Source organism: Anticarsia gemmatalis, chromosome 1, assembly GCF_050436995.1.
Source record: "Anticarsia gemmatalis isolate Benzon Research Colony breed Stoneville strain chromosome 1, ilAntGemm2 primary, whole genome shotgun sequence".
In the NCBI taxonomy this organism is placed as follows: Eukaryota; Metazoa; Arthropoda; class Insecta; order Lepidoptera; family Erebidae; genus Anticarsia; species Anticarsia gemmatalis.
Window position 1 is genome coordinate 10522664 of NC_134745.1, and position 16733 is coordinate 10539396.

The 16733-nt window shown below is 35.5% G+C and overlaps 1 protein-coding gene across 3 annotated transcripts in view; it reads right to left on the minus strand.

Annotated features, from left to right (window-relative positions):
* The window catches only part of stol (voltage-dependent calcium channel subunit stolid), a 55210-nt gene that overhangs the window by 34589 nt on the left and 3888 nt on the right, over window positions 1–16733 (minus strand). For all 3 annotated transcript variants that reach the window (XM_076118713.1, XM_076118705.1, XM_076118722.1), the window contains exon 2: window positions 6275–6356. In XM_076118713.1, the coding sequence (XP_075974828.1) occupies window positions 6275–6356 (82 nt within the window). The remainder of the gene's footprint in view (window positions 1–6274; window positions 6357–16733) is intronic.

Here is a 16733-nt window from a genome sequence, read left to right on the forward strand (position 1 = left end):
TTGTATTATCCCGTATTGAATCAAAATGAAAAAACAAGAAATGTATATTAAGCCTAGAATTATAAAACACGTTGAAGTGTCTATAAACAAAAATCTGCTTACATACACGCGTGCGTCTCGTGAGGGAGAATTTACCGAGCCGAGGGTCGAACCACAGACCTGCATTATGTATGGGATGGCCGCTGTTAATCGTCCGACCTCGTTTATTATTTTAATGGAATCAATTTCTATTAAAGATGCCGCTGGTAGGAGTAACAAAGAATATAAATCTCAGTGTGTTTGTGTTAGAGAATTAATTAGGGTACATTTATACGTTAAAGGATACGGCGATGTTTTAAATCTCGAGTAAGTTGTTTTTCAATAATTTGTGAATTACTCGTAAAATGGTCAAGAATAGAAACACTTAATAGTTTTTTTTTAAGTTTTGAAAGATATAATAATTTGGTGTTTTACTTATACAAAAGCACCGCAACTTTAATTGAGTAATCATTGCCATCGTTAATTTAGTCATAAACGAACAGAAAACTATAACTTACTATAATACAGTTGCTAGAATCTTCAAGTAATCTTCAATCAGGAGGATGATGTCGTCTAAAATTGGTCGACTATCAAATATCTAGGCGGGTAGTTGTATTTAATTCGTAATTTAATCAGTTGGGCATTGGGCGGGCGGCAGTGTCGCGGCGGCGAGGAAGCCGAGGACGGCGAGGACGGCCGCTTGCATAACGCTCGCCCACCCAGGGACCCGACACATTGGCTAACAACCAACCTAAATTCAATTAAGGCAGTTAATTTAATCCGCTTTGTGTGTCAACACCACCCTCGCGGACCTCTGATTAATACTATATATTCAACTATTTTAATTTATTGTTAATAATTGTTGGTATTAGGGTCAAATTCTTGTGATATGATTATAAACTGCTCATAGATTAAAATACAACTTTCTCACGCTTGAATTTTCATATATTTTTTATTCTATTAGTTATATAATAAGTAAGTATATATTAGGTTAACTATTACTATCTTGTCGGCATAAGACGAATTGGACTGTTAGTTGAAACATTGTGATTCGTTGAATTGGGTACGGATATAGATACATTAGCAGTACATACATAATGTGGTGAAACACTCGGGTATATTGGTTGTTGTTGAACAACTAACATAACATAATACATGACAAGGTACAGTTTAAAGTTTGGCACGAGTTCGACATGTGCCAATACCCTATGGCAATAACCCAGGATCAATCGATTGACAGTGCCGCCTCCCTCTATATGACTCACTGCAATTCTATACAGTAGTTTTGTTGTTACTCAATTAAAACACTCGGTTTTTAGACAGGTACGATGGGAAATCCGTTATTTGGTTTGTCACTGAGTTTTTGATGTCCATTTGGACAAGTAACGTACGGCAACGAAGTATAGTGTAAATAAATACATTCTTATATGGTTTTTTCAAATCATCTACAATGTATATGATTGTAGATTCTATATAACGCTCATTCTTATTATGAAACTATTAGGATGAGCACAAAATATAAAATTGTTTCTGGTACTATTGTTAATATTTAACTTGCATCTATAACTTTATATCATTTACGAAAAAGTTAAAGTTCAATGAACAGGGATCGCCCTCAATAACCCAACACAACATTAGGTTAAGAATTATATACCTGTCAATAGGAAACCCATCGTTTTTCATCCATTGCCGGGTTGTATATTTACCTCTAACATTAATAAACCTTATCTAGGACAGTTGAATAAGCAACTATGTTAAATAATAGCAGTAAAAACGCCACGTCACGGTCGGCGGTCCGTCCGTCGGTTTCTTGCCGCGCCGGACAGGATTTTCCACTCCGGCCGGCACTCGGCCGCATTTGTGCTTCATGCGCACAACAGAACTCCATTTACCAACAAAAAGTAGGTAGTGAAAAGGGCGGGATCGCCTTATGCCTTACAATCCTTAGTGAATTCCAAAACCCGCGAGCCGATCGCAAATATATTAGGTGGGTGCGCCTTTTAACAGTTCCGATACATAGGAAATAAATAATGGCAGTCGCGGACGATACGTAGCCGTGATACAATCCTTTTTTATATTGGTGTTTCTTCTTGTATAGCCGAAGAACCCAAATACTAAAGACTTCTTACATCGAAGTCTCACATAAATGTTATACTATCTATCACCATAAACGTTTCATTTAACAGTTCTTATAAAACAAATATAGCAGCTCAAATTGTGCGGAATCGTATTTCGTTTTTATTGTTTATTTTCATTAGGAGAATAATATTGGTTCGTTCAATTTAATTTCTTTTATTTTACCACCTACGTAAGAGATTACAACACTTGAGGAGGTCGGTGTTTTTATTTGAAGGTGCCGGACCGTAGGCGTTGAGTAGGTAAGTAACAACTGATATTTTAAGTCAACAAAGTAACGATTAAAATCTAACATGACACGGTGACTAGCGCGATCACACAATGTTTTCTTTGGTTCGCTTGACATTATCAACTTTAATCAAGTATCTTTATTGTTATAACTAAGTATAGATGAGTTCTGTTTGTCACATTTGTATACTAAACATATGGATCTACAAAGTAAAATGATATAAAAAGTATGAAAACTACTGTCAAAATTCCACTTAGTAATTAGATTGATAACTACAAAATTTAAAAGTTTTTTTAACGGTACGAATTAACTTCATAGTCTTAGTATCTAAAAAAATGCTTTATATCACCCTGTTAGTCACATTAATAACAATTTTTAGGCTACAAAATAAGTGGAAAGTTGTGTTCAACTTTTAAATACAAAACAGAATATTTGAAAGGATTCCTTTTTACCATGCCGCTACGAAAATGTGAATGGCTATGTGTAACGCAAGGATGGACGCTTTTCTTCGGGCACAAGTTTCACAAAGAATGAAAGGTGTTCGCTACCGTGGACCACAATGGGACGGGAAAACAAACGCTCTCGAAATACAACGCACTTTGCTTCCTACTACGTACTTATTCTCCACTGCGGATTCTCTCGTGTACCGCCGACGTTTGCCTTCACTTTTGATGATTTTATAGTTTCAAGCTGATGTTTAGTGTTTGTAAATGTGGTTTGTACATATGTATGTGGAACGTATGTTGTTGTTTTGATGCATATTCCAGTTTACAGGCAGAAGAAAATCACAGTTAAGAAAGATAATTTAAATGAGACGAATTGAAAACAGAACACAGTAATTCGTCAATAACATCAATATAATGTTCAACTCCCGGTCGTGTGAACGCCTTCTAAAAAGCTTATCCAGATATATGATATTGCTCTCAAATGCTCTCTCATATATAAAGCAAAAGGGTAAAGTTTTTATCGACCTTATCACTCCCCTATTCAATGAACCTGCCGTTAAAATGTATTACGTGCTAACTTACCTCAGGGGACAAAATTTCGTCCTCGCCAATTAAATTTTAATTACAACGGCTTTCCAAAACGCCAAACTTTTAATACGTAGTGGCGATTAATTAAAAATGTGTTACTAATGAAATTTAAGTTTTCGAAAGGCGCAAGCGAGACGAGCCTGCGCCTTGGAATTTCATATTCTCGTTAGAATGTCGAGATTGAGCATTCTGAAGATTCATTTCTCTGTAAAACTTCATTTTGAATCAGATTATTGCAGCGGCGAATGCGTTTTTGAAATATTTCCGTCGTTATTTAATTACGATGCCGCTTCTGAACTCTTTTTCTGGAGCCTTCAAAGCAAATTATGTACGTACTGTGTTTCATAAAATATTTTCTATGGAGGAAAATTTTCTTGCTACAATATCTAAGCAGAAGCAGTGATTCCGAGCGAGAACGTGTTACCTACACGCGCTGCTGCAGAATATCTGATGAGCTTCACGCAAATTTATGTGTACACAGCGTACCCACAAATGTGCAGCAGTGCACAATCCTCGTGTTGTATGAACATTAATCAAAACCTACTCACGGAAAGCATAAAAGTAGATATATTGCGTTATTACAAATGTTGAAATGTGTACAAGAAAACAAAACGAAGCTTAAGCCTTAACACTTCAGGATTTCTACGAATTCCCAAATAAAATAAAAGTGCCTCTAGAGGGGTAGAAGTATCAAGCTGCCTAATTAGAGCTCAAAAGTAACAACATTAATAAAATTTGGAGACAAAGCTTTACAAACTCCACTAATTTCAATTGTCCACTTGTAACGTTTTGAAGCGCGCGGGCGGGAGCGGAAGCGCGGAGCCGCAACTGGCGCACTCTGGCGGATGCGCCGAGTTTAACCTAATTTGATTCTACGGTGAATAGTGAAGGCTGGACCTTCACGCTGTAGTGGGTTTAGGTCGCTCGACGCTCCCTTTGTGTGATGTGGAGCAAGGTAAACACGAGATACAAGCTCAGAAATGAATGTGCGAGCTTGTGACCATTTTGTTGTCCATTGCTACACAATTGAGTTCGTCGATTGTTTTCAATGCACTCGACACTCGGCGTTAGGAACTCTTGTGATTTTATTATACGTTTACTTTACCAACTTAGCTTCTACTCTACTACAATAGCACTTCTCTACTACTTTCAACTGTTAAAGATCTTAATGTAAATTGTGAAAAATATGACAATATGTAATGTACCAAATAGGTATTACTTAAACAAAGGCTTTAACTATTCAATAGTTAAACATTGTCATAAAACTGTAATATAATCTTAAGTACTATGAGCACAATAGAAAGCTTATATGAAGCGAACATTAATAAAGAAAGTATATTAGATAGAGGTCAGGCCACAACAACAGAGAAGCTAATAAATAAATAAGAAAGTTAATAATATAAATGATTTATCGTGGTGTGAGCGGTAGAGGGCAGCACGCGCGCGGCCGATCGGGGGGCGGGTAATATTGAATAAGTTGCGATGGCCAAGTTTCTCGCGAAACATCATATTACTTGGACGCGCTGGCCATCTACACAGAATTTTGATTGTTTTATTATAGCGATACATTGTGACGATGTGCTTTTATAAGTACCTATCTATATGTCATTATACATTTCTCGGTTTTATTACATTTTGTATGTTCGAAATTTTGACCGTAGTCTCACTGACGTGATGAATTTTCAGTGAAAAACGTCCCTTACTGGATTACACAGTACCACGCTGACAAAAGATTCAATTTATATGCTTAACATGACCTTGTAGAGGTTTCAGTAATTGAGCTGTATTCCTAGATAAAAGGTGTCATGATCATCAAACGTGAATCTTTATGAAAAGGGTAATGATCTACAAAATGCTTACACATATCTATCGATATTGATAAATGTAAACAAATGACTTGCACAAACTATCGAGATACACTAACGAGGGAGGTATCTTTCTTCTTATAAGTGTGCAATAAAAGTTGTTCTGTGACCGTTACAGCGTCTAGACTAAATAAATAATTTTACAGACAACTTATGTTTTTCAATTTTTTCAAATCACCTTCAAATAAAAAGTAATGGCCGTGACTCTAGCATATTCGTACTTTTCAACTCTATTAGAATAAAAATCATAAGTTAGCTATACGTTTCGCAATTCTAGAGATGTGCTTAAATGTAAGGACCAACTATTTTACTGTAGTAGGTAGGTACATTTAAGCATGAACGGATAAGAGTAAAGTTACTACAAAGTAGAAATTAGAAATAATGATGGTATCAAATAACTACATATTTTAAATTCTGAGCCTTTGTAAGCCGAAAAAATGATATCAATATAACTAAATAACCGTATCAAAGCGTACAAAAATAAAATGCTCAGAGTCCAGCTAACATAACAAATACGGACTAATTAAAACCATTAGCTATCAAGATGTATCGATAAGTAAGCAGTGCTATGCTTTGGGAACAGTCGTCTCTATCCGTATCTTGTGGCCGGTCACGTAACTGGGTCGTGGTTGCGAAGGGTGGCCGCTAGATGCCGACACCGGCCTCGTACTTTTTGTTCGTACGCGTCAGACCGAACAGGTTCCTATGCTACACGCTCTCTCGCCGCTTCCTACCGCCTTCAAGAGGGAAAAATCGCACGTGCCTTTCACGCACGACTCTTAGGGAATGGAAACTTTTATGTTTCTTTTTAAGTTCGAGTTCCGTTTGCAGCTTTTATCCAGTATTAAAGGAAGAGTTCCGTCTCGAACTGTTAATGCTCCAAAATCGTAGGTTTAGAAACAATTTGCTGTCAACTATTGCGTTTTACTCTACGTTGATTGGCGTAACAATGTATACCTTATAAAGTCATAACAAGATAATTGTTTACTTACGTTTTGTATTTGATTCATTTTCGTAAAATGTCTTCCAAACTCCCAAAGGTCCACGCCAAATTTTAACGCCCAATTTTTGACTCTGAAACAAATGTTTTACAGTTGTTACTCGAAATTACTAAGCATAATACAATAATTGAAAAACAAAACCTCTTACAAGCAATTACGAGTGGAAAAGTACGATTTACGTAAAATAATAAGTAAAAAAGACTGACGAAACGAATTTGAGAATTTCGCTGGGAAATATTTAAACATTCATCATAAGTCTGTGACGGGGAAGTAAATGTGATCAAGGGAAGCAGGTTAAGCATTTTTTTCCACTTCGTTCACCACCCCTTATTCGGTACAAGCGCGTTACATTCGTACAATTTGTATTTGTCGCAACACGACAATATTAATGTATAGCCATCATTGTTCGGGGATGAGTCCTATTTAATTAATGGCTCGGCCGATACCTGCCGGCGCCGGGTCGCGATTGAAAATGTGTACCCATCAATATAACCTTCCTTGCGCATACCTTTTACGAGTCAAAGTTTTTATAGATTACTGCTTAGCTGTGGACACCGAGAATATATATCAACCATATTTTACTATATTAGACTTCAAACCAATTTTGCTCAAGCTCATTCAAAGACGCTAAAGTTATAAAATATACTTATATGTAGATTTCAGTTCGTTCAGATACCAAAATAGTTTCTGATATTACTATTTTTGAAATACTACCAACGATAGTAGTCTGGAATGCTTTTGCTCGGAGTGAGCTCTTAAAATATTTACGTGTTCTAATTCTGACTGTGACGTGAGATAGATACATTTTACGTAATGCTATACATTTTTCGTCAATGTGTTCACCAATTTAAAAAATTTACAAGTTACAAATTTTTATAATTTAGCCTATTTAACTCATTATCGCGTGCAGTTATGAGTTAAATGCAAAGAATCTCAGATCTACGGTTTCAAGCACTAATTACTTTATAAAAATAGTCATACAACCGTTTAATATATTAGAAATACGATATCGAAACTTCAAAGGTATTTCAAGGATAAAATTCTTTCATATTTTTACATTAAGTGCTGACTGAAAAATTCCAATTTACGTAAGGGAAATTCCAATTTTATATAAAAAGTGCTTTTCCGTAGTGTAAGCATTTAGGTATGTTGTTAAGCTCAAAGCCCTCTATCTGTGCGGGATTATCCCGGTCCTGCAGTAGTGATGAGAAATCGATGGCTCCTCCTCTCAAACGAAATGAAGTAGGAGCAGACGTCGTCTAGACGTTAAGCCATCAATTTTGTCTATGTTTAATATTAAGTTATATCAAGTTTGAATTTTTACATGAGTAGGTAGTACCTATTTATTTTTTGTGATCTTGTGTTTTCATGCAAAAATTCTTTGTTTAATTACTTGCGCTAGTAAGTAAATTTTAGTTACGAGGAAGATTTCTTATTTGTAACTTTTCAATTATGTACCTAAAATAGGGCTCTTCTAATGTTCTGTCCCTCTCATTTTTTTATCGCAACACATCAGCTCGAAGTACTTCAAAGTGCGCTGATAACATAAGTAATAAGGAATAATAAAGGAAATGTAAAAGTCGGGAACGGTTGACCGAATTTTTGGACGAAACTTAGCTCTTATTTCCTTATTCCGTTTCGTTTAATTCAAGTTGTTCCACAATGTCCTCATTAGCAATCAGGGAATGTTTCGCGGGCATTGTTCGCCCAAGTTCGGCCGTCACCGGCACCGGTTCGGAATTTAGAATTATTTAAAATGTACGTTTCGGTGGCCGGCAGGTGCGCGGCACGGAGCCTGCGGCGTCTCCGGGCCGTTACACGCCGTTACATGGGACTCGCCGGCGAGAGCCTCCCTTCTACTAAATGACTTTTCAAACCTATTACGACTAGATTTTCGACTTTTCTTTTTAAAAACTTTGGTCGTACTGACTTACCAAATTTTGAGAGAGTAAGTACATTTTCATGAGAATATAAACGACGGAATTGTGCAGACAAATAGTTTAGCAGCGAGACAATGTTATATCACATGGGCTGCGTCAAAGTGGTATATGTTGTGTTCTTGTGCCTGAAGAACTGCTATTAAAACTATGTGATTAGTTTTTGCAAACTAATCACATAGGAGAAAAGGGTCTTAACACTGCAGTGATCCGCTTAAAATATCTTGTTACTGTAATCGGTTTAACCCTGGCGCTGAGCATAGGGTTTCGTCGGCCGGGGCGGGGGTAAACCGATTTACGTTTCACCTGAATTTAATATCATTCCTTTGCGTATGACAAATTTCTGTTTAAAATACTGTGACTTAGTGAAACGCAGGGAATTGAACGGACGAAACAGGCTGCATCAAAGGGACCTTTTAAATTACTTATCTAATTTATGATTGCTGTTTAATTAGGGTGGATGGTGGCAGGCACAATTTAATTTATTATGATTAAACAAGAAATGATGAAGCGCCTGAAAAGAACAAGTGTTGAGGAAAATGGCGAGCTTCCCTTCCGCATTTAGCCGGGAAGCGTCGGTCGGGCCGCGCAGCCTCAACGCTTACATCTTTTCATTATCCCCACGATGATAGGAATCGGCAACAGAGGCTGTTAAAGTTAATTCATTAGAGATAGAAGCCGATGATATCTGAGTTGCAGCGAGTCGATAACGGTTGTTTTATTAATCAGCGTCGGCGAGTGCTGGCAGACAGGGTGTCAGACGCGCTGCGCCCTTACGTAAGGCAGCCTCCGTAGTACGGCGAGTCCCCCGCCCCGCGCCGCGCCCGCCCCGCGGCCCGCGCCTTCGCCCGCGGCGCCCCCGTGTGACACCCTCCCCCGCTCTAGATCAATACCGGAGCCGGCGCCTTTGACATGTGCCCCGCGCCGCGTGCCGCTCGGCAAATATTTACGTTGTGGAAACAGATCATAACTAGTTTCATTTGGCTGTTTGTACGCGGCGCGCCCGACACCACCTCCCATGAAAACCAATTTAATTGACGAACATCTAATTTATGTCTCAATTATTTTTATGCGATTACGTTTTTGTTAATCTACGTTGGTTTATTCTATTAAAAATGGCATTACTTCGTGGGCTGGAATGGTCACTAAGCAATTTATTGGTATTTAATAAAGATTAACACGTTATTTGGTTCAGTCGGTCGGTAAATTTCATGAAAACGCTCCGCGCTGGTAGCGCGTGTGATAGTCCGATCACTAATTAGCCGCACTTTGCTGAAATAGTCTAATTAATTTACTCATCAATAAACCGCATTGTTATAAAATGGTAATTCCGTTATTCGGGAACTACCTCACGCTATACATTAATTCTAGTTGGCCGAAGTTTGGAATTAAAACACCTCACATTCGTTAGTACCATTAAGTATTGTATAAATATTACTATGCCTACAGAAAAAAATTACTTTATAAAAATATTCAAAACTACATAATATACAATTTTAATAAATTGTTATTAGAAAATTAATAAGGTTACACGAGCGTCATCGCATAGGCTGTCGTACTACACACAGCTCGTAGCGCATACTACGCGAGATGCTACGCTGCCGTGTGCAAAGTGGCTACGGTTCTACGAAACACTTAATTGAGTTACGATTGTAACTAGTACGGATTGTATCACTTTCACTACAGGTTCTATGTATAGATACGTTTTATTGTTTATGTTTATCATTTTTATAGATAGTTTTGTCATAGCACGTTTATGTTTTTGTTTTAATGTTTTACTGAGTAGATATGAAAGAATAGAATTTGAGATCTTAACTTTTTTCAACAAAATGACTAGTGGACTATACTTTTTTTGATTTTATATCATACCGTATTAATAATGTAATATAAAATATAGTACAAAAAAAAATACCGTCCTAAAACCGATAGAATATGTACATAGTCTGTAGTTAGCGTTAAAATAAAAATTCAGCAAGGACTGGCAACATCGGTCTATTTAAAAAGAAAGTAATAATTAAATCGAGGCAGATTAAACCGGAACCAAGTTGTGTGGGGGATGAGGGCTAGTGAGGAGGTTTTACTAGATTAAAGGATGCGATTGAAACTTACATAGTTTTTTTACTTTATTTCGCGTTCTGGTAGATTGTGCGTTTACCGCAGAATTTCTTTTTTTTTTATTGTGTGTGTGACTATTTACACTTTGCCAGTGTGGTGGTCAATGACTTATTCTTTTATTTTGAACTTAATATGTTTTTTTTTGCAGAACACGGTTGTTAATTAAGTTTGATATTATATTCAAATCCCTCAACAGTAGAACGATTAAAGTGATAAATTAAAAATATTACAGTTTAGGAGTTGACCGTCAACGACGTAAAAAAATATTATTTTTATAGTTTATTAGTATGTTAATATTTCTGCCTGTAAAAGTAAATATTACATTAACCGTTCTTTTAATTATATATTCTTTCACAATCATATCTTTGATAAACTACAATAATCAAAATCTGTAAAAAAATCAATCTATCCATCTTAAACTGTTATTATCAAAATATATTTTATTCAACTGATAAAATGATTATATCAAAAGTGTTCAGTATCTGTCTGTATAGTAACAATAACAGTAGGTACACTAGGTCGGTCGGTGGCATAGCGTCCTGTGTCCATATATGCCAATATCCTTGTAGATAGTTAATTGTAGCGGTTTATGGAACACTCGCACGTTTCATACGGGGTCATCGTATTTTAGTTCACTCGGTAAATTAAAACTTAAAACGTTTTCCGCGCTATCCATCAGAGATTTAAAATATGAAATCACTCGCAGTGTTTTAATTATTAGCTGTTATATTTCCAGTTTAAAAATAGTTTTGATTCAATTATGTCGCTGAATATGAGATTTTGTGCATTTGATTGGGGTCATTTTATTCGAAATTTTGTTAATTTTAAGATGAAAGTACCAAGTACTGTACTCACTCATTGTACTAAGTGGTTATTATAATTATTGTGATACTATCTTATATTTTACTATTACTTGTATTAACTATGTATTTATTCTGTTTTCTTATTGTTGTTTCGTATTTTTTAACGTTACATTCTCAACCTTTCTACTACTATTAGCTCGCATTGAAAGTTACGAGCTAAAGAGTTTTTAATTGTCATATTCCCGAGTGTATAGAATTAAAAGTGAAGATTTACTTGCATTTTAATTGAAATCACGGATGAATAGTAGTACAATATATACAATTTTAAATAAAAATACACAAACAAGTAAATTAATTTGCTGTTAAATTGTAAAATCAAATAGATTGCGAGTATTAATTGTAACGAGTGGCGTTCACGTGAACGTTATAAAATAGAGTGAGTTTTAAATAGCCGTAGTTATTGTGGAGTTGATTGTGAACGACCGTGTACACTTGTACTGTTGCTTTATTTCCAGCTTTATGTACTAATAGTTGTTTGTTTAATGTTCTTTATTAGGCGCGCTATCAAATTTGATTGAAACAACATTGTATTTAGCGCTTGAAGTTAAATATAACAATTGGTGTTACCTTTGGAGTGAATTTATTTATAAATTTGTTGTATATTTTAGATAGCTTTGTAGTAAGAGTGCAATAAACAAAACGTTAATATACAAAACAAGCAATGTTCATTTAAAGAGCGCATTACAGATTCTTTTTTTAATTTATTTCGTGTGGTTTAAGGGCCGTCTGGAATTTAGGAAAATTTTTCAATTTGGTTTTTCTTTTTAAAGAGTCTAATTATTTATTAAAATACTCCTACAGTACACACATGAAAAGAAAAATAAAATACTTAAACTTTATTTATAGTAAGCGTGACATGAAAATATACGATTTGAAAATCTAATAAAAATGGTGATAGCTTTGGGGGTGCAAACGTGTAAATTTTCGATCGAATGTTATCTATATAATGGTAAATATTCCAGAGAAGTGTGTGATAATTGGTAAAATGTAAAATAAATTATATACAATAAAGAGTAAACAAAACAGGTAGCGGTGTTTTGTAAAAAATATAAAGTTATTAACAAAATAAAACAGCGAAGTACTGCAGCGCACAAACCACTGAAGGCTCAAGTAAAAGTTTTACGATCTTTTAATTTTGTTTGCAATCCTTAAAAACTACTGAACAAGTTTTAATGGAACTTTCATTTATATTACCCCTAAGAGCTTTCATCCGTGCTATACCTTATATATGATGACGTTATGTCTGGGTGAAAGTTTTGCAATCTATTTGGTGAACTAACGCTTGCACTAACTAATATCATTCATATTTGCTATTCTACGGCGAGATTAGATTACTTTGACTAAAATGCTTTAAGATTTGATTGCTTCATACTAATGTGTTCAACGTATGATGATAAATATTATGGAGTTAAACAAAGAAGAAGCAAAAACTTGGATATTTTATAATAATAATGCGAATGATAAGATAAATACTTTCTACTCTAAAAAAGCAAGTTTAGTAAACAGTCTCTGTAGTAAACCGTCAAGGATTCCGTGGCTTGCAAATTTTCAAATAACGACTCTACAGCTTATTTCATTAAAATGTCAACTACACGCACTGCTTGTGCATTCCAACATGCTTCGGAAAAATATATCTTTTCATTTTAAAGAGATAATGTCCTTTTCTGAAATGATACTACTTTAGTCATTTAGTAGTAATTGTATAGTTACGTACTTATATAAAATCATGCCTTTTTCCTATAGGAAACCTTTTTATAAAAGAGATAGGTAGAGACCAAAGAAGGCTACTTGGTACGATCATTACAAATTAATTAATCAATGTTGGTAATAATAAACGTAGTGTAATCCCAAAACAAGGTCTAAAGTAATAGTCCGATACATTGAGCATTGACCGTATCTCATATAGAGGTATTGTGAGAGGGTCGCGTGTGAGCGGATATTGCACCTAGCCACATGTTGCTTGCCGACGGTCAAGACGTAGGCCAGTGTGCAAATACCTCTATAACATATAGATAACACAAATATTTGAACTGCCATGTGTACTCCGATTGGGCGATGTTTGTTTGCCGACACTTCGTTTCCAGTACCGTAATATTTCTTTTTTTACATTTAATGTCTGCCTGTAAATGTTATTGAGTTAGTTTTTGGGGAAAATCTTGGCTGAAAGCAGTGTAAAATGGAGTATAAAGACTTTATAATTCCTTTGCTGAAGTTAAAGTCTGTTATTGACCTTATCGTAAGTTTTCATTCAATTTCAAACTTTTCGGTATCCATTGTCTACGTCTCATCGATTTGGTATCCCTTCTTAAAAAAACTGATACTACTACAATACGCCGTATTTTCTGGCGTATTTAATATATAAAATACTTTGTCTATCCTAGTTTGACTAGGGCTTAACCCTTTAATAACAACATCAAATGGTGTGATATTCCACACTGCGGCTAAAAGGTCTCAATCTCGAGGGAGCCCGCGGAATATCTGACGTAATCTAAAGATAGTACGCATCGACAGTGGGCCAACATGTGCGCGGAAACTGAGCTTAATTTCCCCTACTACCGGGTTAATTCCCACATAAAATAGTTGGCAGTAAAACTCGAGGAACTCACGTTAGCGTGATGGGTAATTGTAACAAAGGTTGTGTTCTCATTAGCATCGTTTACTCGTAGCGCAATGATTGTTTAAATTGATTAATTACCAAATGTTAAAGCTATTTCAAATAAAAACCCATAGATAACAATGATTTATACTTATTGACAAAGCAACGCTAACATGTGCCACGCAATAATAAATAACAAATAGCAAACAAATTAAAATGCAGATAGTATTTATTTGTAATGAAGCGTACACAGACTACACAGTTTGTTTGCGCGCCGTGTTCGCCGCCCGCCCTTAGGTTGCTATTTTTTTGATTTCGTTTAAGGCTTTCATTTGCACTCTTGACGTAAAAAGATTTTCACGCCTCCGATGTGTGGGGAAATTGAATGAAATAACCACGTTCGTTCATATACCCTCATTCTGTGTAATGATGGGTTATACGAGAACCTCCATTATGTATAATGACGGGTTCAATATGATTCCGTAATTTGTCCTCTAATAGGTTAGTTATTACTTAAAATAACACTACAAAAGGTGGACATCTCAATCTTGTAAATGCTAATTCTCAATGTAATGTGACAGAGCCATTAATAAAACAAGGGCAGTACATTTGATCGGTACAGCACAATTGTAATTACTTGAAGCGGAAATCCTCGTTAATAATTCAAAGTTTTTACAACGGCTTCATTGTGTGAGTGGTCGAGGGGGTGGAACCGAACAGCTTCCATTTATCACAAATTGATCCATCTCGGAACTCTCAACTGTCACTTGTGAACTTTTTCGTTTAGCAAATCGCGGCGTTGTGACGACGAAATGTCATTACCGAAATTCATCTTAGTAGCGGAAGAGTAAAGGGGCGAGCGGGGAGGTTAGGCCGGAGTAGGGGCGGAGGGCGCGAATATCGTTCTGTAATTGCCTGTCAATAAGCTGCTTAGCGATGCGGGATGGTCTGCTCCTGGCCACGCTCTGTGCCATGCACTCGCACTGCAAGAGACACTCACTGAGATACCTACATACTAGGCTTCCACATAAATACTGCTTATAGGTTTAGACACATTCAACGTGATTCCGAGACTTTAATCACAGAGTTTTTTCATTATCTTTAGCCAACAACTACACTTATTTTTAAGGTACAAAATAGTGGGTAAATTTGTAGTGCAAAATATGATTTAAGGATTTTGTATTCCTCAGCAAAATGGCTGAGATATGGGACTCGTGATCGAGTCGTCGTGGCTTTAGCATTTCAGAGCCATCAAGCTAAACTTGATCTTAAAAAATTAAAGCTTTGAAACACAATTCTAAGTACTCATACCAAGTCTTCACTACATATGTAATCGCTCTTATCAATATTAGTTTGCCGTAATTGATTTTCATGCAATTTACATGGAAAGGTAAAATAAACAACATATTCGTGTTCGTGTATGTGTGGCTCTTGTTTAAATTTAAACCGAATAGCTTGCAGGCAAATTAATTTGTGCTTGGAATTTAGCGCAAATGTTTCACTTCAATTTAAAAGGCTTTACTGGAATTTGATTTGGATATATGTTGTAGATTCTGTTATACTGAAAACTTTAGATTTACATTGTTAGGTTTTGAAACAGTTTTGCTTGTATTTGAAAGTTATTTCTGCAAATTTGAGGTTAGAATTTTTATTTATATGTTGTAGAATATCAATATGATATTTTATGAGTATGTTGATATCACTTTAATGAATTGGTATTTATAATTTTTGTAAAAGCTTCTGAGTAACTCATACGCGATAAACCGATCATAGTAAAACGGCTCTACATTGATTGCGCTTCATTTGAGTTTAAAGTTTATTAGTGGTTATCAACCACTGCAATTACACACAACCTCAATGGTACAGTCACGATCAAAAATATTTTAACACACAACATTTTACGTGTTTTTATATGTGACAATACCCAAATGATTTTGGCTATAATTATACCTCAAATACACAGAGGTACTAAGATTAATTTGAAGTTATCAAACTGCAATATTTTATCTTATTTCAGGAGTATAAATTGTGACAGTATATACATATTTCTGCTTGTGATTGCACAACAGTCTGTGGTTTGAAGTGCTCATGGGTCGGTATGCTAAGCCCGGTGCTTGTCTTAAGACAATTGTCGATACGCTAGTCAAAGGCTCGTTGAGTAGCTGAAACTCTCTCGTATGATTCGCTACACCGGGATTAAGTTGTTAACCTTTTCACCGCCAGAGTAATATTGAAAATCGGTGTTCCCCACGCCAAGCAATAAATTCCTTCGTTTATACCTACAAAATAATAGTCACGGGAAAAGTGTATATCGATAAAACTTCGATTAATTTTACGTGTTCTTATATTATGAGTAAAAATTGCATAAAAGTACCACAAAATTTTATTGAATTTCTCCCATGTGTCAACTTTACACTACTCAGTACTCATTACCCAAAAATAACAATGATATACACGAACAATTTGCATAAAAAAAGTACTTAATTCAAATATTTTATTCAAAAAGTCACAGCACTAATCCCAGTTGTGACGACACCTTTTGACGTTAAGAAACGCCACTGGCGTGGTCAGCGCTGCGATTTCAAATTTTGCCGCCTTATATTAGAGATGTACCAGTGTGGCAAGTCGGAGTGAAGTATAATATATCGTTACGTTTAATCATTCATCTGAATACGTTAAATTATAATCAATACTCAATTTTGCACAATTGTTTCGTACTTTAATAAATGTAGAAATAAAATTTTAATAAATGTAGAAATAAAAAACTTTAATAAATGTAGAAATAAAATTTTCGTAATATTTTTCTAGTCTATAAAATTTATTTTGATGTAGTAACATGGAAACACAGTTTGAAAGAACTCTATGACTCGGTAAAATAAATATGTTTTGTGCTCTATGATTCGAAATGTCACTGTTATTCCGCGTACTACGAAAATATT